The sequence below is a fragment of the Vipera berus genome, assembly GCF_964194415.1.
Source record: "Vipera berus genome assembly, chromosome: Z".
Classification (NCBI taxonomy): domain Eukaryota; kingdom Metazoa; phylum Chordata; class Lepidosauria; order Squamata; family Viperidae; genus Vipera; species Vipera berus.
The window spans coordinates 73,625,397-73,651,028 of NC_138205.1; the positions used below are offsets into that span (position 1 = coordinate 73,625,397).

Genomic DNA, 25,632 nt, shown 5'->3' on the forward strand with positions numbered 1-25,632 from the left:
GCCGGCAGCAGGTGTTCCCTCAAATACCCCGGACCCAAGCCATGTAGGGCTTTATAGGTAATGACCAGCACCTTGAATTTCACCCGGAGGTGAAATGCAGCTCGCGGAGTAGAGGTGTTACATGGGAGTATCGGGAGACCCCCATCACAACTCGCGCGGCCGCATTCTGCACCAGTTGAAGCCTCCGAGTGGTCCTCAAGGGCAGCCCCATGTAGAGAGCGTTGCAGTAGTGGACAGACTTACTTTGAGGTTGAAAGAAAAAGAAACAGAATATTTTCAAATTTGGGGACTTATTTTATAAATGGCTAGAGAAAAGAATAAGGGATTAGGGATTCAGTTTGTACTAGTGAATGATATACTCAGACAACATGTTTGTTGAATAAGTACTTTTGAATTATATTAAAAAATCAATAAAAACTTTTTTTTTAAAAAAAAAGAAATTTGCAGGACAACTTAATATACTTGTTTATTTCTCACTAGATCGTCTGGATCAGATTAATCTATAACCCTGCTGAGTAACTAAATATTGCCCTAGTTCTTAAATATAATGGTAAAACTATAAGGATTACTTTCATTATCGTGGCCTTCGAGAAAAAACAACCAAACAATCCAGTCTAAATTATGGGAGAATAGAGTCATTCTGGTTCTTGGCTCTGTTATTTTCATGCTGCTTTATGGTACAGTCATGCTTGCAAATCAATGGGACTGGCTAAAGAAAGGCAATCTAAGTACTTTACTTTATCTTATCTTATTAATACCCTATTATTTTCTTCCATGGGCTCAAAATAATGACTAATTATTTCCTTGTCATTTTATTCTCACAATGAGTCTCTTGCAGTCAGTTTCCTGATGTTTAATACTGGTAGGGGAAAATTGTTTTAAAAAAACATTTATAGTAGTCATTAAACCACACTAAATTAAAGGTGTAAATTAGATGCAGATGGAAAAGATTTACTTGTTTTGAAAAAAAAACATTGGGAGGACATTGCTTGAAAGATTCTTGTAAAATATACTGGCATCACATCCAAACCTAACCTTGGTCACAAGTTGTTTGAGACAAATACACCAATTTTTAGATAATTATGAATGTTTTTCACAGAAATGTCTGCCAGACATTCTTTTGGTCTGCAAGAGTCACAAGGCGTGTTGGCACTGCCAACTTTAAAGGCATAACTCATAATAGACATAAGAACTCAAGGAAGCCTAAAAGTTAATTAATGAAAAAGGAAGATAAAGAAATGGGGTGCGTTGAATTGTCACCCTAATCATTAACAGCATTGGACTTTATTTGCTATGACATCAACTTTAATAGTTTGGATTGCACTTCATCAATGCGTTGAATGATGCAGAGTGTGGAACAGAGAATTGTATTTAATGACATGAAGTTGAAACTGCAGACATTGGTAGTTACCTTACTAAGGTGGAGATAAAGGTTTCCCTGTCCAGTCCAGACTGGGGCCTGGTGCTCATCTCCATTTCTTGGCCAGCATTATCTGAAGACATTTTCCATGGTAATGTGGCCAGCCTGGCTATATAAAATGCTGTTATCTCCCACCTTTTTTCTCCTTTTTTGAAAAACGTTTAGTGCAAAAGTTTCCCTTTTATTTGTGAAGAGGAAATCAAGATAATGGATTACTGGCACAAGATTGTTTCTCATATGTGTGCAGTACAGAGAAAATAATTATTTGCTTCAGATGTCATGGAAGCTCAAATGGCTAATGCTTCTGCAATTTATCCAAGATCCAGAGTTATAACTATTTTTGTATTGTAAAATTAGATGTGTAGTGAAATGCATCTGATCTCAGTGTTAGGTTCTAAGCCCACAAGTTGTCTCTCAACAAAATCACTCTCTGTATATTCAGTTGATTATTTTATTATTCCTCTTTTGAAAAAGGCTGTCATTGTCTTCTGAGATGTTTACCCACCATCCTTCTTTTCGTTTTGTACAGTTTCCTTTAGCAGGGCAGGAAGAGACAAAGGCAGACATATGTGTCAATTATAACACAGTCTGAGCCCATTCTCTTTATATGAGTTCCAAATGTTTACAAGAATGGGGTGCTTTAAGGCAGTGTATACTGTAGGGCGATATGGCTTATTTTAAAAATCCACAAACACAAAGATTCCCTCCCTCCCTCTCCTCCCCCCTCTTCCCCCCTCTCTCTGATGGCCATGCTGCAAGGCTGTATTTTTCTTAAATCAGTTGTGAGAGGATTCTCTTATTCTTTTTTTCATTGTGTTTTTTCTGTTTCAGAAGGATGTTTCCAACCATTAGGGTCTCCTTTTCTGGCGTGGATCCAGAGGCCAAGTTCATTGTGCTCATGGATATAGTTCCAGTGGACAATAAGAGATACAGATATGCCTACCATAGATCTTCCTGGCTGGTTGCTGGCAAAGCAGACCCCCCTCTGCCTGCAAGGTTAGTTCACCTGAAAATAATGTATATGCATGCAGACACTTGTATACACATACACACCTCTGCTATTAATATTTTCTTTGGTTTTAGAAAAATTACAGCCAGAGATGAACAAACAGGAAAAAATGTTTATGGATACAAAATGTGTTTCTACTGTCACAGAAGTAGTACAGTATATACTTTTCTGTCACTCTTCATTCATTGAAATGCTTAAAATCTCTAGGCATAAGTTAAACTAACAAAAGTCCTATGTCTAATATGAGACTGATGTAACCTATTGCTCAACTATTCAGTCCTTTTCTTAATATTTTTGTTATATTGTAATAAGTGACTTATTTTTCAGGAGGAAAAATAATAAATGCTGTTTTTTTCTAGGTATCTTTCAGATCACACGTTTTGGTTATTCTTTTATTTCTGTTATTTTTCTATCTCAACTGAGAAGCACAACTGAAAAGCTGTTACTTATGTCCCTTTACTATGGAATAACCTTTATTGAAAAAGGCAGGATCCATTGCGAAGAAAGTTGCAAGGAACAAAATGTATTTCATAAATATTGAAATCTTAAGAAACTGTTTACATTTGCTTCCAGTCTTTGGAGCTGCATCTGTGACAGGTTCCATCATAACCATTATAGAGATAAGATTGTTTTTGTATGCATGCTTCGGGGGAAAAATCTTAGAAATAGTGTTTTTGGATTGTTCTCTGATTGCACTAGCTTTGACTGTTTTTAGTGTGATGGGTTTGTCCCTTTTCCTACTTGAGTTTATTGCAGATTAAACTGAAAATCTCAGTGGTTTAAATTGAAAAAATAAGTTAAGCCTTGGCAGTTTTGAATTTGTGTTCTGAAACTTTGATTCTAAAGCTCTTACTCCCAAATGTATTTTTTGAAATAGTGGTGATTGTGGTTTGCAAGTTGGTGAAATTAAATTCATTTGTTGATCTCAGAAGGACCTGTACATTCATTTCTTCTATAAGGGGCGCTCAGAAAGAAAGAAAAAGTCACCCATGTAGGTAAGCTTTGGTGACATTCATACCCTCGAGCATTCTCTGCATCATCTATAGAGAAATAACTTTCAGCACTACAACTGCCAACTCTGTAATGAATAAGGATTATCCAGCATCATTAGAAAGCATTCCCATTCATAACGCTTCATCACAGATGACCATGAAATCCTTCTTTTCCTGCTGTCAACATGTGAAACAACTTTGTCTCTGTGTACAGTATGCTGTGCAGGCATGAGGTTAAAATTCCTTCAGGGAAAACAAATCTATTGTGAGTCATTGCTTAAATAGCCTTATTAACCCAGCCAAAAGTCTGAAAGATGCACCATCTTTAGGATACTAACTTGCTGGTATCTCTTCTATCTTTTTTGAGGTTTTGTGTTGTAACTTGAATGCAAGTTCAGAATGTTTACTTTTTTCTTGAAGGAAAGAAACAATCCTTTGCTCTTGACAATCCATGATAAGAATGCTATACAAATCGAACTACTGCTCTAACAAACAAACATTACTCAGTGGGAGGAAGGGGGTAGACAATCACTATACCTTACTCTTCTTGCTGTTTATGCACTGACTATACAGGTAGTCCTTGACTTACAACCATAACTGAGCCCAAAATTTCCTTTGCTAAGCAAGACAGTTTTTAAGTAAATTGTCCTCCATCTTACAACTTTTTTGCCATAATTATTAAGTGAATAATTGAAGTTAAATGAATCATGTGGTTATTAAGCAAATGTGGCTTCCCCCATTGACTTTGCTTATCAGAAGCTCCCTAAGAATATTGCAGATGATAGCCCTTGGACCTTGGGATGCTGCAATGTGATAAATACATGCTGGTTGCCAAGCACCCAAAGTTTGGTAACATGACTGTGGGAATGCTGCAATAGTCATAAATGTGAAAAGTGGTCATGAGTCACTTTTTCAGGGCTGTTGTAACTTTGAATGTTCATTAAATGAATACTTGTAAGTTGAGGACTATCTGCACCGCCTGTGGTTCTTGCTAGCTCAGTATCCACCCTGCCATTTATATCCAGCTTTTCTTCCAATGAACGCAAGACCACATTCATGGTTACCCCCAATTTGATCTTCATAAAAACCTATATGGGCTGGAGCAAAAGTAAATGTTATGGGCTGAATTTTGTCTTTTTTCAGTGCTTCAACCTATTTTTCCAAGGGTGACTATAGTTCATAATTGGAAGGCATCTGGAGAAGGCCACTTTAATTCCTGCATCTCAGTGGAAAATGCTTATGTGACCTATGTGTTGTTATTTCAAGCTCGGTCAGAATAGCTTCAGGGAAAGAGAAACAGTGTAGTCTATTTGGACAAAAAGATAGCAGAGAGCACACTTCATATACGGAAACATTAAGCATTCACAAAGAGATAAAAATATGTCTGAGCCTTTCTAAATAACAGCCTTAAATAGAAACATTTATTTGTGATGAGACCAGTAGATGACCAATACTTGGTGGGTCTGTTTTATGTTGGTCATATTTATTTAGAATTTCCTGTTGATTTCAGTGGAATTCACTAGAGGTTGCTGCTCTGCAGCTTGTTTTTATCCACAGTGTGCTTGTAAGTAAGCCACGCTGTGTCCTTATTCATACAGGGATATGGATCTAGAATTTTTCCAGAGCAAAAATATGAAATGAAGTCTTTTCTATACCTTGAGAGGATCAAAACTATGAAAGTAGAATACATTATATTCTTTTGCTTCATGAACCCTGTTGCAATTTACATTATTTTTTCTGGCTGAAAAAAATTGCACTTCATGCCAGAAAAGCCATCTTTCAATCAGGATGATAAGAAGCAGTGGTATTTGGTTTCATAATATTTTTATGAATAATAATGCATTGATATTTTACTATAGATGTTTTACTTTATGTAGGCTTTAAATCAATATTTTTTGAAATGCAAAGTGCCAGGAGTCCATTGTGAATCTGATGTATCAATCACTGTTCGGATTGTTGGTAAAAGAAGCCTTCTTGGATCATCTAATATGAAATTATTCTATTACCATTTTATGAGATTGATGCATGAAAGGCCAGAGAATTTATGTCTTAATAATCAAATTAATGGAAAAAAGTAGAATTATAACACAGTCAGATAACTGGTTCCTCTAGCTTAGTGCTAGATTTCTGTATACTGCTAGATTTCCAGATTTATAACAGGAATCTTTCCTGGAGTTTTACTCTGAGTTTCCTGAAGTCATCTTTGGCATCTTGAGCATAACAAGAATGTGCTTTAACACTGAGAGATGGTTGTAATCATTGTTGGAAATACGTATGTTGGAGGGAAATGTCTTTGATTTCATCGAACACAGGTAACTTCCCCTCTTTCTAAGTTATAATATCAGCATACTGTTCTTGAAGATTTATTTTTTTAAGTTTCCATCTACCCTCTCCCCCCTTGCAATTCCAAGTAAGAAACTAGTATTTCCTATCCAGTTTAGAGAAATCAACACTTGAAATTGTTAAAGGATTGAAAGATGAGTCACAATGGAAAAGAATAAAAAATAATAATATTCAGAATGGAAAAACCCAAAGAGTCAATTTTCAGAAAACTAAACTTATAATAATAATAAAAATAAGTTCTTTTTTATTTAGTTCATTTGTTTGGAGCAAATATCTTGTAAAATCCTGTGACTAAACCTGTTCCTCTACTTCTAACATCTTAACTTCAGATTTATATCTGTTCTAAATATAGTTAGGGAAACTGAATTAAAGTTTTGAGGATGTTGGCTACTAGTTTAAGTGCTGATGTTTTATGAAAAGCATCCGTCTATCTTTCTGTGCTCTATCTGCTTGCTGGGCCTTGATGAGCTTTGTTATTTGGCTTCCCAGGCTGTATGTGCATCCAGATTCTCCATTTACTGGAGAACAATTGCTGAAGCAGATGGTATCCTTTGAAAAAGTGAAACTCACCAACAATGAGCTGGATCAGCACGGTCATGTGAGTACTTGGTCCTGTGAGAATGGAAAACAATGCTACACCTCAGGCTCCTTCTGCCATACTGTTGGAAATGCCAAAACCACCACAATAGTTGTTCCTATAATTATTAAGTAAACTTTAAAAGTTGTGAAATTTCATGGACTGATAGAAGAGGATGGGGCATGTAACAGGATCTTAAACCACAGAAAATATTTTAGTATTTATTCTGCTCTGAAAGCCATTTTAGACCATCTGTAACAGTCAACGGTTAATCATCTGTCCCCATTTTAAAACCATTAACATCCTTCCTCTTACTGAATCTCATGGAGTGGAATTAATTTGTGGCAACTGGCATATGATAGAAGTGAGCCTAGGACAAAAACCAGAACCCAACTGATCCATGGTATTTTCTGATACTAGCCAGGAATCTAGCATGTCTTCTTTGTCCTCTTCTGGTATAGCAGTTTTTATGGATGAGACAATATAATTTGCTGGTTGAAAATGATTCTGATTGTGCTTTCTCTCCTTTTCCCCACTAGATAATATTGAATTCAATGCACAAGTATCAACCTAGAGTGCATATCATCAAAAAGAAGGATCATACAGCCTCCTTGCTTAACTTGAAATCTGAAGAATTCAGGACATTTATATTTCCAGAGACAGTGTTTACAGCTGTCACTGCCTATCAAAACCAACTGGTAAGTCTTTTCGCCCAATTCACTAATTATTGTCAATGTTGTTCTTTTGTAAATTCTACCTGACTGAAATACAAAGAGGAGCTGAACGATACAAACATTCTCAGAGTGGGGCAGAAAAGACAAAATGATCTATTTTCCTTTAACTACATATAAGCAAAACATCTGACTGGGATACAATTTAATTTTAAAAAGACCTGAGTAGAGTCTAGCTTAGCTCCTTCTCTTCTTGGTCCTGAATGTTATACGTGACAAAAATAACACATAAAAATACTTGGCCAGTGCAGAGTTTCAGTTCTGAGGGTCAGAACTGGCAGTATTAACATTTTTCAAAAAAATTATTATTGCCATGGCCTTACCTCAGAATCTGTTACTTAGTTCAATCAGAACATATATCAATTTCCTATGTAAAAAATAACTCCCCTCTCCTCTTTTTTTCAGTAATATTTGGGGACAGATCTTTGTCTACACAACTGATATAGATCTCTTACACAAATTTGTAACATGTGTCAGATTTGGATAATCTGGGTATTTTTTTCTTCAGAATTAAATTTGAGATTCTTCTTCAGTCTGCTATTGCAGTTAACTAACATAAGGTGATTATGCATGTTAACACAAAATATTGATCATAACAAAGCCAGTTGAGAAAAAGAATAGACGCTCATCCTCAGAAGGTTATTTGTTTCAGCCCTCAGAGTTCCTAACCATTTTGGTCTGAAGCATGTATGCATACACATGTGCTCATGCTAACCACACCATTTCTGCCAATTCTAGGATACAAGGAAAAGGACTCGTTTATAAAAACCAGCATGTTACCGAGTTGACTGGAAAAATTGCTTCTGATTATATGACATAATTATTTACTTTCAAAGATTCCTGCTGTAATATTCCTGGGTCTCTTTTGAATTATTCTCTTCCAATCAGGAGACATATATGATTACTCAATTAACTCAACTAAAATTGAAAACTAAGAACAACTTTATTAAGAAAATTGCAGGAACAGAATGGGGGAGCACAAGCCAAAACATTACCACTATACAATCATTAGTATATTCTATTGCTGAATACTGCACAACTCTGTGGGGAAGAAGTTGTCATATAAATTGATATTTGCTTTAATGATGCAAGGAGAATAATATCTGGAACCCTTAAATCCACACCACTTTCATGGGTCCATGTTTTTTTTAATATTGCCTCTCCTGATCTCAGATGACAAACAACAAACAGTTCGAGAGTGGAATAAGATAAACAACCCATCAACTCTTAGAGATCTTCCAGTATATAAAATATTAGAGTATCTCTCACCAGGCTTAAATTTAGGAAACCAGTTTTGAATAACATATCACAGTCTTACAATCTAGATGAAGAATGGCGATTAAAATGGGTGACTTTTAATAACCACAACCAAACAGATCACACAGATCCACCAAAATCACTTCTAGGAATGCAGCTCCCTGAAAAATGTGGAGCCACTGAATAGAATCAGGACAGGCCATGCCAGAACTAGGGCAAAGCTCTTTAAGTGGGAAATGGCCAAGAGCCTGCAATGTGACTATGATGCACCGGAACAAACGATAAAATATATAGCTCTAAAAGGTCTACTCAGGGAATTTCAAGGCACATGGGATAATCTCACTACAGTCACACTAGTCACATAACATCTATCCCATCCCATTGCAATTCTATGGCTCCATATTATGGTGATTTTATTATGATTTTATCTTAATTTATTACCTCTATTGTCCACCTCTCTCTCTCTCTCTCTCTCTCTCTCTCTCACACACACACACACACACACACACACACACTATGTTGGTATATATTTGCTGATGCTTTATTTAAATTATATTTTGTATGTCAGTGATTGCATGATTTCTGTAGATGCTATACACTAAATTAAATAAATAATGAGACATATCAGATTAGTAACTATTGTGAAACACATTATAGTAGATAAAATCTACTAAAGAAAGTTTTAACATAATTAACAGAGAGATGGAAATTTGGAGTCCTCTTAATTTTGTTGTAATGTAATTCTTATCAACACTTACCTTGGCTCTCAATTGCCATGTTTTTTAGTACTAGATTGAAGAATGTGCCACCAATTGCAATCTAAAGTACACATTTTTAAAAATATATCACTTCCTCAGAGACATACATTTTCTCAATGGGATGTTGGATCTGCAACTTTCAGGACTCTTAACTAGCTGGTAGGGAAATTGAAAAGTTACAATTCTTTACACATTCTTTACACATTTAGATATTGCCCAGTTGTTAATTGATACTGCAGAACACAATGGTGAAATGCATGTAATATATAGTTTTGTTTCAAGTAAGTTTACAGTAAGGATAAAAATCAGAGCTGCCTTATAGTAATATATTATTAAAAAAAAGGTGCTGGAACTCAGAGGTGCTGTCACTGGGAGCGATGCCAGTGTCTTGCTACGGCGTTGCCGCCTGTCCTTTGCACCCCCACCCCTGCGGCTTGGAGCCACATGCCACGGGGATTCCCCTCCGCGTAGTTGCCATGCCGCGGCCTGTGCTGAACCCCCACCCAAAGCTGCTCTGAACCCTGACCCAGAGCTGTGTTCCTCATGGCAGTGGTCTCCAGTACCAAACAGCCTCTTTCCAACCACATCCAGAAAAATTTGTAACAAACATTGGAATTCTCAAGGCCATGTTTGGTATTTCCCAGCAATCTGTTACTGGAAGGAAAAAGCAATCCCTGCTGCGTTACTGATTCCAGAGAAGCATTTGCATGTATGCAGGTATCCTTAGGGTGCCATAGTTATGGATGAGAAATATTGGTTGCAAAGTTGGCATTTCTGGATGTAATACAGATATTTTGGACTTATTTTTGTTTCTTTGCATGTTTGATATTTTAAAAAAGTCATATGCTACTGACTACACTTATGCACATATGTTAGCAAAGTGCTTCTTGAGTTATCAGGAGTTGTGATAAACAGAAAAATATTTTACTATTAGGTGTAAAAACAAAAACACAATCCAAATAAACAGTCCAGGTCATACACAAATAACAACAGATAAGCAACAGCAACAGTTCAGGGAGTATCCAAAATACAATGTCTTCTTACCGGTCTGAAGGTCAAGTACACAGTTCCTAAGGTTTAACACAGTAGTAAGCCAAAAAGCAAAAACAATGAGAGCAAAGAGAGAGAGAGAGAAGCCATGTTCCTAGCTCCCTCTTATGGCCATTGGAAAAACCTACACACCCATTGGCCAATTAGCACCTTAAGGTTATAACTTCATGGTTTATATATTTCCAACCCAACCAGGTAGGCTATAACCATATGCCTAACATTCCCCCCATTTGGGTAGGATAATATATAATTTCTTATAATCTTAGGCCAATCTTTTCACAACTAGCCTTGTGTTTAACAGCACTTTGGACCTTAGTGAAATGGTCTGCGATATTCATATCAGTTGAACAATATTATAGTTGTATTAGTTTGTCCTTGACACATTGTCTGACATTTAAGTAACGAAGATCTGTATGTTTGGATCTTGTTCTGACGGCAGCGTTAATTGCCATCTTTATCGCAGCTTGGTTGTCCTCATATACAATAAATGGATCCTTTACAGTTAAGCCCATGTCCAACAATAACTGTTTGTACACCAGCAATTCTGTACATAAAACTGATAAACATGAAAATTTGGCTTCCATCATAGACAGGCTTATGTGCTTCTGTTTGATGGATTTCCATCCAATTATAGAATCACCCAACATTATAGCCAACCCTGAAGTTGATTTACGAGTGCTTGTATCAGAGGCAAAACTTGTGTCTGCATAGGCTGTGAGAATTAACTCACGATTTGGCTCTAAATATAACGAGTAGTGAATAGACTGCTTCAAATATCTCAATACCTGTTTAGCCGTTTGCCAGTGTCTGACAGTCGGTTCATTACTGTATCTTGCTAATTGGTTGACACTGTAAGAAATGTCTGGTCTTGTCCAATTACTCAGATACATAAGACTACCTATTAAGGATTGGTATATAGTTTTATCAAAAACAGGACTTTCAAAATTAGTGTCCTTAAAATCCAGAGCCATCGGAGTCTTTGTTGGTTTACAAAGCTCCATGTTTTTAACAACTGAGTTATTTTACTGGCTTGTGAAACCTTGAAACCTCTATTTGTCTTTACAATATCTAGCCCCAAATGGTGGCTTATTTCCCCTAGGTTTCTAATTGTAAATTTCTTTTGCAAACTTGAAATGATGTTTTGTGCTTCTTGCTCAATTTTTATTATTGCAATATCATCGGTAAACAGCAGAAGTAAAGACAATACTCCGTTATATTTTCTCCTAAACAAACATGGATCAGCATTACTGGCTATGAAACCTATCGCATCCAACTCATTGACTACACACTTATTCCACTCAAAACCCGATTGTTTTAAGCCATAGAGGCTTTTCTTTAATTTCCAACAATCGTTTTCTATATCCTTGGTCACTCCTGGTGGTGTTCTTAAATAAATGGTGTGTTGTAGTGGAGCATGTAAGTATGCAGTTTCCACGTCTACATGATTTGCTGTATATCGGTTTTTAGCCGCCCACACTAAAGCTGCTCTCAAAGTAGTTGCCCTCAGACTAGGTGCAAACACCTCATCATAGTCCTCGGTGGTTTGAGCAAAACCTTGTGCTACTAATCGTGCCTTATGGGTAACAGTCCCATCTACACCCTTCTTTACCTTGTATATCCATTTGTAACCTATTGCATGCTCACCAGGTGGCAGTTTTGCTTTTTTGTAGACCTTTAAATCTTGCAAAGACTATCCATTGCAGCCTTCCATGCTTTCTGTTCCTTTTCAGGATACATCCTAATTTCATCATAATTAGAAGGCTCTAAGTCAATTTGGCATATCACACTAGCCTCATAGCAATCAGGTGGATATCTGTTGCGCGTTGAACGCCTAAGTTGTACAGGGCTTTGTACTGATGTCTCCTTTTCTTCCTCCTTTATCTCTCCTATCGAATCTTCATATTTTACAGGTACAGAAGATGTATTATCATTTCTAGTTATGTTATCAGGGGAGTTTTTAAATACAAGAGGATCAGTATTAACGTTTTCTTGCTCCAGCCTATCCCAACCAACGTGCTCAAGGAATTTGGCACTTGCACTACAATGTATATTAGTGGTGCCTTGTTCCCAAAAATGATAAGATTTATGGTTGGATTCATATACCACAAAAAACAATTGCCTTGCCCTATGCTGGCCTTTACTCCTGAGTTGTGCAGGAATGTGAACCCATGCTGGGGTGCCAAACGTGTGCAGGTAACCCAGGTCTGGTTTTCTGCCATGCCATAATGTGTATGGTATTTTACCGGTAGAAGAGTTCACCACGACATTTAGGACATGGTTTGCACATTTTACCACCTCCCCCCATAGTCTAACTGTTAAGCCACAATCTGTTAACATAGTCCTTATCATAGCTTGTAACGTTTGCCCACGTCTCTCAACAAATGCATTGTATTGAGGCCTGTAAGGGGCTGAATGCTTGTGCTCAATGCCGGCTGATTGTAGCATATCTACAAAACGCCTGTTAGTGAATTCAGTGCCGTTATCAGTTATTATACACTGAACTTTTCTCTTTGTTTTTCTGTCTACGAACTTGAGCCAGTTTGAAAAATGTTGGAACGTCTGCCTTTGATTTAAGTAGGTAACAAAACCCATAACAAGAGTAATGATCCATGATGCTCAGGACAAAATATGATCCCCCTAAACTAGGCTTCATGGGGCCGATAAGATCTGCAAATACAACTTCCTTTGGACAGTGGTCTTGAAACTGTTTAACCTGTTTGCAGGAGTTGCCTTGCTCTTTTCCTGATTACATGCATTACAATTCAGGTATCTCTTACATGGCTTCAGTCTTATTCCTTTCACTAATTCAATAGTCCTATGTAGTGCGGTAAAGTTCACACGCCCTAACCGTCTATGAAGCAAATGTATGCACTCATCATGCAGCTTCTTGTTCTCACATATAGAGTTAGCATTAGTTGTTTTAACTGGGTTGCCAGTGAGAACAAACCAACCATTTTTTAGGTTGGCAGTAACACAGGTTCCATTCCTCTCCATAATACATTTCTCCCCCTTGAACATCACCACAAACCCAGCCTTAACCAATGTCTTTACAGATAAGAGGTTAAATCATAGTTTCGGCACATACAGCATTGGTAAACGTTCATCAATATATGGACAGTATGCATTACCTTCACCAGAGGCCTTCATCCTCCAACCATTGGCCAGTGAAACATGTTGATTGCTGCGTTTCATATGGACAAAACCCTCTTTGACTTTGGTGATACATTGAGAAGCCCCACTATCAACCACCCACAGATCGTTGTATATGGTTGTTGGTTCACCAGAAACAGCCAAACCAATGTCCTTCTTTGTCTTCCTACTGCTATTTGCATTGTTTTCTACCCTTCCTACAGAACCTAGCTATATGCCCTTTAGCCCCACAAGAATAGCATTTCTTAACAGTATAAGCAGTAGTATACTGATGTTCCTCTTGTGGAGATGGCTCTCTCTGCTGGTCTCTGTCTTGCCTCCTTCTGGACTCCTCCAGCAATCTTCCGGTTATCCCTGGCAGTGTCATCTCATCTTTGGACAGGACTTCCAAAGAAGTTAGGTATTCATCATAACTGTCGACTAAGGAGGACAGGATGATATAAACCTGATGCAGCTCTGAAAAAATCAGTTCTTTCTCGTGTAGCTCTTGCAGAGTTGTCTTCATGAAGTTCAAATGGGTTAACATATCCCCATCCCCAACACAAACTCAGCTATGATACTGTGTGTACTAACTCTCAGTACGTATCTGGGCCTATAACCAATGATAGCAAAGTGCTTCTTGAGTTATCAGGAACCTACAAAGGCAAAAAGCGTACTGAGAATAGTAAGAGTCACACAGTAACCACACAGATACACTGAGTTGTGATAAACAGAAAAATACTTTACTATTAGGTGTAAAAACAAAAACACAATCCGAATAAACAGTCCAGGTCATACACAAATAACAACAGATAAGCAACAGCAACAGTTCAGGGAGTATTTATTTATTTAATTTAATTTAATTTGTATACCGCCCTTCTCCCAAAGGACTCAGGGCGGTGAACAGGGCAATAAATACCAAAATACAAAAATACAAAAATTAAAAACAGATTAAACCATGGTGCCCAAATACAATAAATAAATTACTTAAAAACAATAATTAAAACCCAAACCCATCAGACCAGGCCAGCTTGTATCCAAAATACAATGTCTTCTTACCGATCTGAAGGTCAAGTACACAGTTCCTAAGGTTTAACACAGTAGTAAGCCAAAAAGCAAAAACAATGAGAGCAAAGAGAGAGAAGCCACGTTCCTAGCTCCCTCTTATGGCCGTTGGAACAACTTACACACCCATTGGCCAATTAGCACCTTAAGGTTATAACATCATGGTTTATATATTTCCAACCTAACCAGGTAGGCTATAACCATATGCCTAACAACATATGTAACATCTTTTGCTAGGATACATGACCACTGCTTGTCTAGAGTGTGAAAAGTGAAAGAGTGTGACTAAACAAAATTTTAATGTACAGATAATACCACCAGGAATTATTTTAGCCTTTTTAATAAATGTTGTTATTGATGTTAAGCTCACCATGGAAAACATCATATATTGTTATGTATATACTAGGTTAATTATTTAAAGACTGAAGTGCAACATAAGTAGATTCTAAATAATCTATTTTTCAAAACACACAACAGTCCAAACAGTAAAAGTAAAGTCCAAATTAAGAATATTTCATTCTTAAGAATTGTTTAATTTAAAGTGGTTTAGTTGTAATAGATGGTTATAGATTCAAAATAGTTTTCAAGAGTGTACAAAAGATAATATTTTTTCTAGCATCAGCTAAATTAGACATATTACATTGAGAAAAATGTTTCTCATTTGTTTCCTGTTACCTTTATTGATTTCATTGCAGAGATATTAACATAGGAAATAGATTATTTTGTTATCTAATTTTACCTTCCAAAAGACAGAAGCAGATGAAAAATGTGAGGTTCTTTCCTGTTGGCTTTTTTGAATTAGCTGTTTTAGATTCTAAAAGTTTAGTTCCTAAAGAAGTAACCTTGTAAATAATTTTAATGTCCTCCTCTAGTGCAGGGTAGGCAACCTTGGCTCTTTTACGACTCAAGGACTTCAACTCCCAGAATTCCTGAGCCAGCATGGCTCAGCTTGGAAACCTCTCTCTTTCCCCTCAGCGTGGCTGGCTCAGGATTTCTGGGAGTTGAAGTCCACGAGTCATAAAAAAGAGCCAAGATTGCCTACTCCTTAAGCCAATAGAGGGAGCTCTTTTTTTGCAAAAAAAAGGTGACAGAACGCTGTTCTGAGCGTTCTATGAGAAAAAACGCCGTGTCTCTGTGTGTGTGCACGTGTGTGTAGAGGATTATTGCACAATCAGTCTGATGTTTAGACTGCATTTGGCATTTTTATTCACCTTCAAACCAGTTTTTGACTCTTGGCGACTGCCTAGACAAGGCTCAGCAGATTCTTGGCAAGATTTTTCAGGAATGATTTGCTTTCTTCCTACCATAGGACTGAGAAAAAGTGACTGACCCAAGGTCACCCATGTGGCTTTGTCCCTAGGATGGAAGTAAAACTCATTGTCTCCTGAACTTTAACCTGGCACCTCAACTACCAGCCCAAACTCTCACATATTTCATTATGCTCCTCAGAAGACCGGCCTAACGGCACAAAGGATAAAATTTTAAAGAATTGCTGGGCAGCCACCAAGTTCATTTGATGTAACTCACCATTTCTGAGGGTGCTTCCACACTGCAATTTTCATCTCTCTCCCTCCCCCATAATGAAGCTGATTGATAGTCACTGAGAACATTGAAGTGTTCCTTCCATGTGTTCAATATAAAAAATTGTGATCAGTATCTAGTGCCAAATCATTGCCATCCAGTAGCTGTAACTCCTATTCTCCTATTTAAACAGAATAAGATACATTTTGCTATTGCTGTTCCCTATTCATGCCTTTTTGTTTGTGAAATTGGTGGTTTATTTGGTAGAAAGCTAAAAACTAATTTATCCCTCTGCTAGATTTGCATAGTTTACTATGAATCTGCAGCAGCTGAATTGTGTTTTCCTACATAGAGAAGGAGGCTGATTTGAGTTCATGAATCAAAAACACTCTTCAATGGGAAAATAGATCACCCAAAGCTCAACAAATGTAGGGAACTGCAAAGAAATCAACAGTTTTACTTTGGCTTCAAAAAGCTGCATTGCAGCAAGAAAAATCAATTCAGCTTTCAAAACTACCTTATACTATATTTGCATTGACTGTAGTTGTTTCTAAACCAGCACAAATGCTATCCATCTAGCCTATCAATGCCATAGAGCTTATTGTGAAACTGAAAGGGAGATGGCCCAAGATATTATTATTATATGATGAGCCTAATAAAATTAAAATCTATGGGCTTTCACTAGATTGGAGATTGTAGAATTGCTGAATTCTTCATTTTGATAAATACCATTTTTCAAAGCCTATTTAGAATTCTTTTTGTCTTCTTTAATATTCAAACAATTTTCTAGAATGGCCCAAGAAACACTTTATCAATGGATATGATGAATGCCTTCTCTTGAGCGAATTTAATTGAAACACTCCAGAGGCAGGTTTGGAATCAAGGATGTTTTTCTCCATCTCCCTCCTAATTGTCAGACTCTCAAAATAGTTTTCCAACATACTTCGTAAACTATGTCAGAATAACCCTTCTCTGATCCTGGGTGCACTTGCATCCTAGTCATTTGGGGAGGTGTTATTGGAGAATTACAAGACCACTGCTTATATCTGAAAGAGGCAGGCTTTACCAACACCTTGTTAATATAGGCAAGTCTGAGCTTGTTGATTACAAAGAGAGGCAGCATGAACAATCCAGATGAAGTGGTACCCTGTATTACTCCAGACTAAAGCCTGGCTTACTGGTTCAGGTAACTAGCATTAATAAGATCTTAGAGCAGGCATGTCAAACTCACGACATCACATGAAGTTGCACGACGTATCGTGACTTTTTCCCCATTGCCAGAAATGGGGTGGGTGCAGTTTCAGTATGATGCACCTGGCCCACGGGCTGGCAGTTTGACATGCCTGCCTTAGAGGAAGTGGGAAGCTGTTCTGTATCCTTTCTTTATTCTGGATCTGGCAATCATTAATATTTCCATTAATAACTCAGAAGGAATGCCTATCAAATTTTCCAGATCTGAGCGAAATGCCTAGATTCTTTTTTTTATTGAAAAGTTTTACAATACATTTTATCTTTAACAATCCCCCCCTCCCTCCACCCACCCCTACCTAACCCTCCCTATCCCTCCCCCCCCATTCCCCCCTCCCCCCCCGACTTCCCAGAGCTAAGTACAAGGTATAAAAACAAAGAACAATCATAAACATCCATATGCTAACAACAATAAACTATTAAGTCTATCGCACTCTAGCTCATATGAGATGACTACAAGCAATACTAATATTACATATAAAAGGAAAGAAAAAAAAGAGAAAAAAGCTTATTCAAATGCTAAGTGAAACTTTTTAGTCCCATATTTGTTCTGGATATAATCAATCCACTTTTTCCACTCCATAATATAACGTTCTTGCGAATGATCTTTCAAGTAAGCCGAAATCTTTGCCATTTCCACCAGGTCAGAAACCTTTAGAGTCCATTCTTCTATAGTCGGCAGTTCCTCCTTCTTCCAATATTGACCTATTAAGAGTCTTGCTGCTGTGATTAAATTCAACATCAACTTAATGTCCACAACAGTAGCATCTGTAATTATACCCAATAGAAACAATTGCGGACAAAACTTTATCCTTTGCTTGAAGATCTTCTGCATATTCCACCAAATTTTTATCCAAAAAGCCTTAACCTTTTTGCAGGTCCACCATATATGAAAATAGGTTGCATCTTCACCACCACATCTCCAACATTTAGGTTGATAGTTCGGATACATACTTGCAAGCTCTTTAGGATCTAAATGCCATCTATAAAACATTTTATAAAAATTCTCTCTTAGATTTTGGGCTTGCGTAAATTTTACGTTCCTCACCCAGATCTTTTCCCACATGTCCATTGTAATAACTTCTTGAATATTCTGAGCCCATTTTATCATACAGTCTTTAACAAGTTCTGTTTCTGAGTCAATATCTATCAATGCAAGATAAATCCATTTAATATTTTATTTATTTTAATTCCATTTATATCCCGCCCTTCTCCGAAGACTCAGGGCGGCTTACAAGCTTAGCATAGCCTTCATTCTATGTATATGCCTGCTTGTGCTGGACCCTGATTTCTAATTTGCTTTATCAAATTTTGATCAATCATTGAGAAACCAATTTTCTGATCTTCTTTCCACCTGGCACGTAATTGACCATATTGAAACCAAGTTTGAACGATCTTCTCATCTCGCAAGAGATTGTACGGCTTCAAACACCAGACGTTCCTCTCCAAGCTTAAGGTCTCCTTGTACGTAGTCACATCATGTTTGAAGCCAACATTTATATTTTCTATTGCATGTTTCGGGATTGCCCACAACGGCATCTTGTAGTCTAACTTATGTCTATACTTCTTCCATACTCTCAACAATGCCTATCTTAAAATATGCACTTTAAACACATTATCTACCTTCTTATCATACAACAAATATGCATGCCAGCCAAATAACAAGTCATGGCCCTCAAGATTTAATAATCTCCCTTGTGTCAAATTAATCCAGTCACTTATTCCTGACAACGCAGCAGCTTCATAATATAGTTTAAGATTAGGCATTTTAAGACCACCTCTTTCACGAGTATCCTGCATAATCTTAAGTTTAACTCGTGGCCTTTTCCCTGCCCACACAAATTTATTGATACCCCGTTGCCATTCTTCCAGATTAGAATCTTTTTTAAGAATCAGTATCATTTGGAATAAAAATAAAAATTTAGGCAGGACATTCATTTTCACTGCTGCAATTCTTCCCAGTAAAGACAATTGCAATTTTTCCCAGCTCTCCAATTCTTTTTGAATTTTTCCCCATAACTTTTCACAATTATTTTTATATAACTTTGCATTTGAGGGTGACAAATACACCCCCAAATATTTAACCCTTTTAACAATCTCAAATCCAGTTAATCCTTCTAAAAGGGCCTTTTGCGATGCTGTCATGTTTTTGGCTAAAATTTTTGTTTTTTGTACATTAACCTTAAATCCAGAAACCTTCCCATATTGCATTATTATCTCCATCAGGTCCACAACAGAGTTTTCTGGCTGGGTCACCGTAACAACCAGATCGTCTGCAAACGCCCTCAATCTATAATCCTGATCTCTAATTTGAATACCCTTAATTTTTTCCGAGTTCCGTATTTTTATCAATAATATCTCCAATGTTAAAACAAATAATAGAGGTGATAACGGACACCCTTGTCTTGTGCCCTTCTCAATATTGCATACTTCAGTCAGGCTATTATTTACTATTATTCGGGCAGTTTGTTTTTGATATAATGCCCTAATTGGTTGTAAAAATTTATCCCCAAAATTCATTTTATCTAGAACTTTCATCAGAAATTGCCAATCCAATTGATCAAAAGCTTTTTCAGCATCTAGAAAAATTAACGCCGCAGGGATCTGGTTGTTCCTTTCCAAAAACTCCACCACATCAACTATATGCCTCACATTATTTTTCATTTGTCTACCACTAATAAACCCAGTTTGATCCCCATGGATCATCTGTTGCAAAACCCTCATCAATCTATTAGCTAAAACCTTAGCAAATATCTTGTAGTCTGTATTTAAAAGTGATATTGGTCTGTAGTTTCTTACTTGAGTGACATCCTGATCTTCCTTCGGAATCAAGGAAATAAAAGCAGTTCTCCAAGACGGAGGCACCCCGAAATGCCTAGATTCTTAGGGAAAAGAAATCAGATGCCCAAATATAGGATGGAAATACAAGATTTGGAAATACTGCGTGTGAATATTGTCAGGTGCAAACAACCAAAGTGGCTCAGAGGCTTAGATGAAAAGGTTTCTTTATTGTTGACTCGACCGTACACAAGAATCTTGCAAGCCTGCCTGCTTTCTCCTTATAAAGCCAAATATAGACTTAAGTGTTTGACTTCGTACACATCGTCCCACCTAATAGAGTCCAACCTGGAATGTATCTTAACTCCCCCCACCAAGGCGTCCTTCCTTTTAGCCATTGATTTCACTACATCGTGTTCCTGAAACTGTAGTTGATTCTACAAACTAACATAAGTTATCAATGACTATTACAAATGCATATGTAACGTTTACTATATCAGTAGAGAGACTGTTTCCAAATCACTGAAAGCAATAGTCCCTCTCTTTTCTCCATTGGCCAGAACTCATCTTGATATCCATACTTTTAAAAAGGTTTTAGAGAAACTTGTGCAAAGAAGAGCATAAGGATGCTCGTGGAATTAAAACCCAAATCTTAATGATTAAATCTATAGGCAACTGAGCATCTCTGATTTCTAAGGTAGGTATGGCAATCTGATTGTATTATTTGTCCTTAGGCAATTCTATCCTCTCTCCCACCATTGTATTTTAATTATATTTAAATATATTATCATTTAAATAACATAAAAGAAGTTAGCATATAGTGAAGCAACACACCAGCTTGTAGCACTAGTTTTATTTCCAGGAACAGGTACTGAGGGAAGCAATAGGAAACAATTGAACAACAAAGGAGGGGGCCCACAGTTGCCTAATGGCAGAGAACAAACAGAAAAGACACCCCCCATCCCCACCCCCACAGACCAAGTGGCTGCTGAAGACTTTTAGACTTGCAAGATTCATGTCGTCTTTTGTGGCCTTTAGGAACACCTACAAAATTATTATTTTTTCCTCATGGCATTAACTTTCTTTTGCATTTTTCTTGCTTTAACAGTTGGATTGAGGTATTTATTTATTTTTTGTATATATTTTATTAATTTTTATAGGATTAGGAATAGGGTAGGGTCGGGGTTAGGGTTAATACAATTCTTGCTGCCGTTAGTGCATGTAAAATTAAATATATACAGTCTTTCTCATAATTTGGTCCTATTATTCCTAACAAAAATAAATCTATTTGTTTTTTAGTCATTTTCTCAAACCATAAGTGCATATTTGACCAAAATCTTTTAGCTTTAGGGCATGTCCACCAGATATTATAATAAGTACCTGGCTTTTGTTTGCATTTCCAACACTTGTTTGAAGTATTTTTAAACATTTTTGCTAATCTCACTGGTGTTAAATGCCATAAGTTTTCTTTATATGCCACTGCTTTCGTTAATTTAGCATTTCTTTCCTATAATGTTTGCCAGTTTTAGCAGTATCTGGTCAAATTCTGTCTGTTCTTTATAAAATCCCATTGTTTTAGCATCTTTTTCATATCTCGTTTGGATTTGCAAATATGGCCCCCATGATAGATCAATACCTTGTTCTTGTAAATCTTGTCTGTCTTTCAATTTCCCTTCATTGTCCAAGATATCTTTATAGGTCACAACTTTGTCATAATTAATTAAATTTGGGTAAGCAAATGCTTCCATCTAGGTATCTTGATATAAATTTTCACTTTTATTTTTCCCATTCTAAAAGAAGTGCATTTCTTATAAAATGATTTTGAAAGTATCTATGAATTTTATTCTTCCCATAATTTTATTCTTCCCATTCTTCCCATAAGTCATGCCAACCAAGTTGTAGGTCATGCCTGTCTAGGTATAATAGTCTTTTACCTCTAAGCATTATCCACTCTTTTAGCCATGTTAATATAGTTGCTTGGTAGCGTCCAGTCTGGCAGTCCAAATCCTCCACTTTCTTTTGCTTCTTGTAACATTTTCAGTCTGATTCTAGCTTTTTTTCCTTGCCAGATAAATTTCAGTATTGTTGTATTTAATTCATCAAAAAGGCTTTTCCCAGTCTTACAGGTATCGTTTGGAATAAAAAGAGTATTTTCGGTAAGATATTCATTTTCATTGTTGCTATCCTCCCCAGCATTGAAAGTTGTAAATTTTTCCACTTTTCCAAATCCAACAGTCTTGCATAATTGTCTTCTTTTATTGTTTCACATCTTGCTGTTAGATAAATTCCCAAATATTTAACTTTTCTAACTATTTGAAGATTAGTTGGTTTTTTGGTTTTTCTCTTAGATTTTTAGTTAGCACTTTAGTATTTTCTCTGTTTTTTTCAGCCCTGCCACTTCTCCAAATTTTTCTATTTTCTCCATAAGTTTAGTGCTTGTTTCAAGCAGTTCTTCCGATGTAAAAACCAAGTCATCTGCAAATGCTTGTAATTTATATTTTTCATCATTTATCTCCAATCCTTTAATTTCTATATCTTGTCTGATGTTTCTATTCAATACTTCCAGTGTTAGTATAAATAATAATGGAGATAGTGGACATCCCTGTCTTGTGCCTTTTTTAATGTCAAAGTTTTCTGTAAAATCTCCATTTACAATTATTTTGGCTTTTTGTTTATAATAAATTGTTCTGAGTACATTTATAAAGTTTTCTCCAAAATCCATTTTCTCTAGTTGCTGAAACATAAATTGCCAGTTTACATTGTCGAAGGCTTTCTATGCACCAAGAAATATTAAAGCCATCTGTTTTCCTGGATGAATTTCATAGTACTCTAGAACATCTAAAATCATTTTTAAATTATTTTTATAGGTCTTTTAGGTAGAAAGCTATTTTGGTCTGTATGTATAAATTCGGTCAAAAATTTCTTTAATCTTTTTGCTATTATTGAGGCAAAAATTTTATAATGTACATTTAATAATGATATTGGTCTATATTTTTTTATTTGTGTTAGATCAGAATCTTCTTTGGGGATTAGGATAATATTGGCTTCAGTCCATGTATTTGGCATTTTAACTTCCAAAAGTATTTCATTGCACACTTCTTTCAATATTTTTATTTTTATTTTAATTCCATTTATATCCCGCCCTTCTTCGAAGAGTCAGGGCGGCTTACAAGCTTAACAGTATTGGGCTTAGTATATAGCAATATTGGGCTTAATATATAGCAATATTGGGCTTAGTATATCTTATAATGATTTATAAAGCTCTGTGGTTAATCCATCTGGACCCAAACTCTTATCATTTTTTTTTTTGCCTTTTTATAGCCTCTGTAATCTCCATCATTGATATTTTTCCATTTGGTAAGTCTGCTTTTTAAAAAAAAATATTGCTGTATTTTTTCTTTTGAGATTTCCTCTGCATTGTAAAGTATCTCGTAATAGTCTTTGATAATTTTTTTAATTGTATCATTGTGAAACTAATTCATCTTTTGAGTCTTGCAACTTGTTTATCAGTTTTTTCTCTTTTTCTTTTTTCAATCTATGTGCTAACCATCTCCCCAGCTTACTGGCATTTTCAAAAAAGTTCTGTTTAGCCCTTTTAATCTTTTGAGCCATTATTTCTGTCTCAGCTAGGTTTAGTTTATGTTTTATTATCTCCATTTTCATTTGTGGGTCTATTTGTAATTCTGATTCTAATTTTCTGAATTCTTCCTTCAACTTTAACTATTGTTGTTTCTTTTCTTTATCTTTTTAACAGTATAAGTTATAGCCAACCCTCTGAAATATGATTTAGCTGTGTCCCACACATTTTGAAGTAAAGTCTCTTCTTATTTGTTTATTTTGAAAAAAAGTCCATTTTCTTTGTTGCTAGTTGCATAAATTTTTTTCTTTCAATATAGATTTGTTCAAGGACCATCTTAATTTTTTCTTGGCTCTGCTCCAGGTCATCTTTATTGGGTTATGATCTGCCCAGATATTAGTTTCTATCTCAATTTCTTGTATCATCATGCTAAGTTCCGAGGATGTCCATATCATATCAATTCTAGACCGTGATTTATGTCTATTTGAGTAAACTGTATATTGTAGTTTCTTTGAATTTTTTTCTCTCCATATATTCTTCTGCCATTTTTAAAAATGCTTTAGGTAATATATTTCTTCCTTTCCTGCCTTGTTTGGTTTTTTTATAGTCCAAAGTTTCATCTGTTATTGCATTGTTAGGGCTAAATTAATTTAATTTTACTTTTAACTTTTGTACGTTGTATTTAATTCCCTGTACACCGCCCTGAGTCCTTTGGGAGAAGGGCGGTATAAAAATTCAATAAATAATAAATAATAATAATTGAAGTCTCCCATTATACAAAGATTTTGATAATCCAATTCTAATATTTTTTAATATAATTTTTGGTATAACTGTTCTTGTTTATCATTTGGTGCAGATACCATCAATATCTGTTTTTAATTCATCATTATTTTCATCATTAATATTCTTCCCTCTTCATCCACATAAATTTGTTTACGGTTCATTGTTTCTTTAATGTATAGAGCTATTCCTCTTTCCTTTTGAAGTGAAGTTTACCAATTTTTGGTTGTTCTAACAATTTATACTGTTGTCTCTTAATATGTGTTTCTTGGAGGCAAATTATATCATTTTTTTGTAGTCATGTAAAAAATGTTTTTCCTTTTTGAGGGAGAATTTAGTCCATTTATTTTCATTGACAAAATCCCACTTTCCCTCTCCATCTCTTTTACTTATATCTAGGTCTTAATCTTCTAATCAATATTATCTAATTTCTGTTCTCTTGGTCCTGCTCCTTCTTCTATGTATGTATTTTTAATTTCTTCCTTCTCTCTTGGTTTAATTGCTCCTTCTACTGCCATCTCTTCCTGTTTCTTTGTTTCTTTCATTGTACAAGGTTCAAAATCACCTCCTTCCAGAAACGCTCTATAGTTGTCATAGAATTCCATTGCTTTATGTGGCATATCCAGTCTATATCTTTTCATATCCCAATAGATTAAAATCCCTTCCGGAATCAGCCATCTGAAATTCACTCCTTTTCCAATTAATTTTCTAGTTAGAAATTGGTATTCTCTTTGGGATTCTCCCTTTTTCTTTGTATTTCAGAGGTTCATCTCTTACTCTTCTCAAAATTTCATCTCTTATAGATCTTTTAAGAAATCTAATGTGTACATCTCTGGGAATTTTATTTCTTCTAGCGTAGTTTGAGTTGACTCGATAGATCTGATCTAATTCTCCTTCCGTTTCCTGTTTTCCAATTCCTAATGCATCTGTTAATAATTCCGTTAACAGGTCTAGAAGGTCCTCTTCCTTATCTTCTATTATATTTTGAAATCTTAAAAAGTACGAGGCCTTTTCCATTTCCATGACAACTATCGAGTCTTCTAGTTCTCCATTTATTTGCATCAATTTCTGATTTTCATCTTTTAAGACTTCTAATTTCTGATCAACTTCAGTTGATTTATCTTCTATTTTTTGAATTCTTTGTTGGTTGTTTGTAACCATCTGTTTAACATTTTCAAATTGAGAGTCCATGTTATTAATTTTTTGGTTCATTTTATCAAGATCACTTTTCATATCCTCATGGTTTCTTGTTGTAGCTGCCATGTGAGAAGCAATTGCCTCTTGAATTGCTTGTAGTGTTACTTGAGCTTCTTTTTGGAAGTTATTAGCCTTTTCTTGTTGAAGCATTGTATCAATTGATCTCTGATAAACTGGACTTGCAGAAGCAGAGAAGGGAG

General features: G+C 35.9%; 1 protein-coding gene across 1 annotated transcript in view; it reads left to right on the plus strand.

The window, feature by feature from the left end:
• TBX20 (T-box transcription factor 20) overlaps nucleotides 1-25,632 on the plus strand; it is a gene marked incomplete at both ends in the record, with an annotated part of 58,632 nt that overhangs the window by 11,522 nt on the left and 21,478 nt on the right. The window contains 3 exons of the mRNA XM_081345452.1: nucleotides 2,252-2,416; nucleotides 6,254-6,362; nucleotides 6,881-7,039. Of these exons, the coding sequence (XP_081201578.1) occupies nucleotides 2,252-2,416; nucleotides 6,254-6,362; nucleotides 6,881-7,039 (433 nt within the window). The remainder of the gene's footprint in view (nucleotides 1-2,251; nucleotides 2,417-6,253; nucleotides 6,363-6,880; nucleotides 7,040-25,632) is intronic.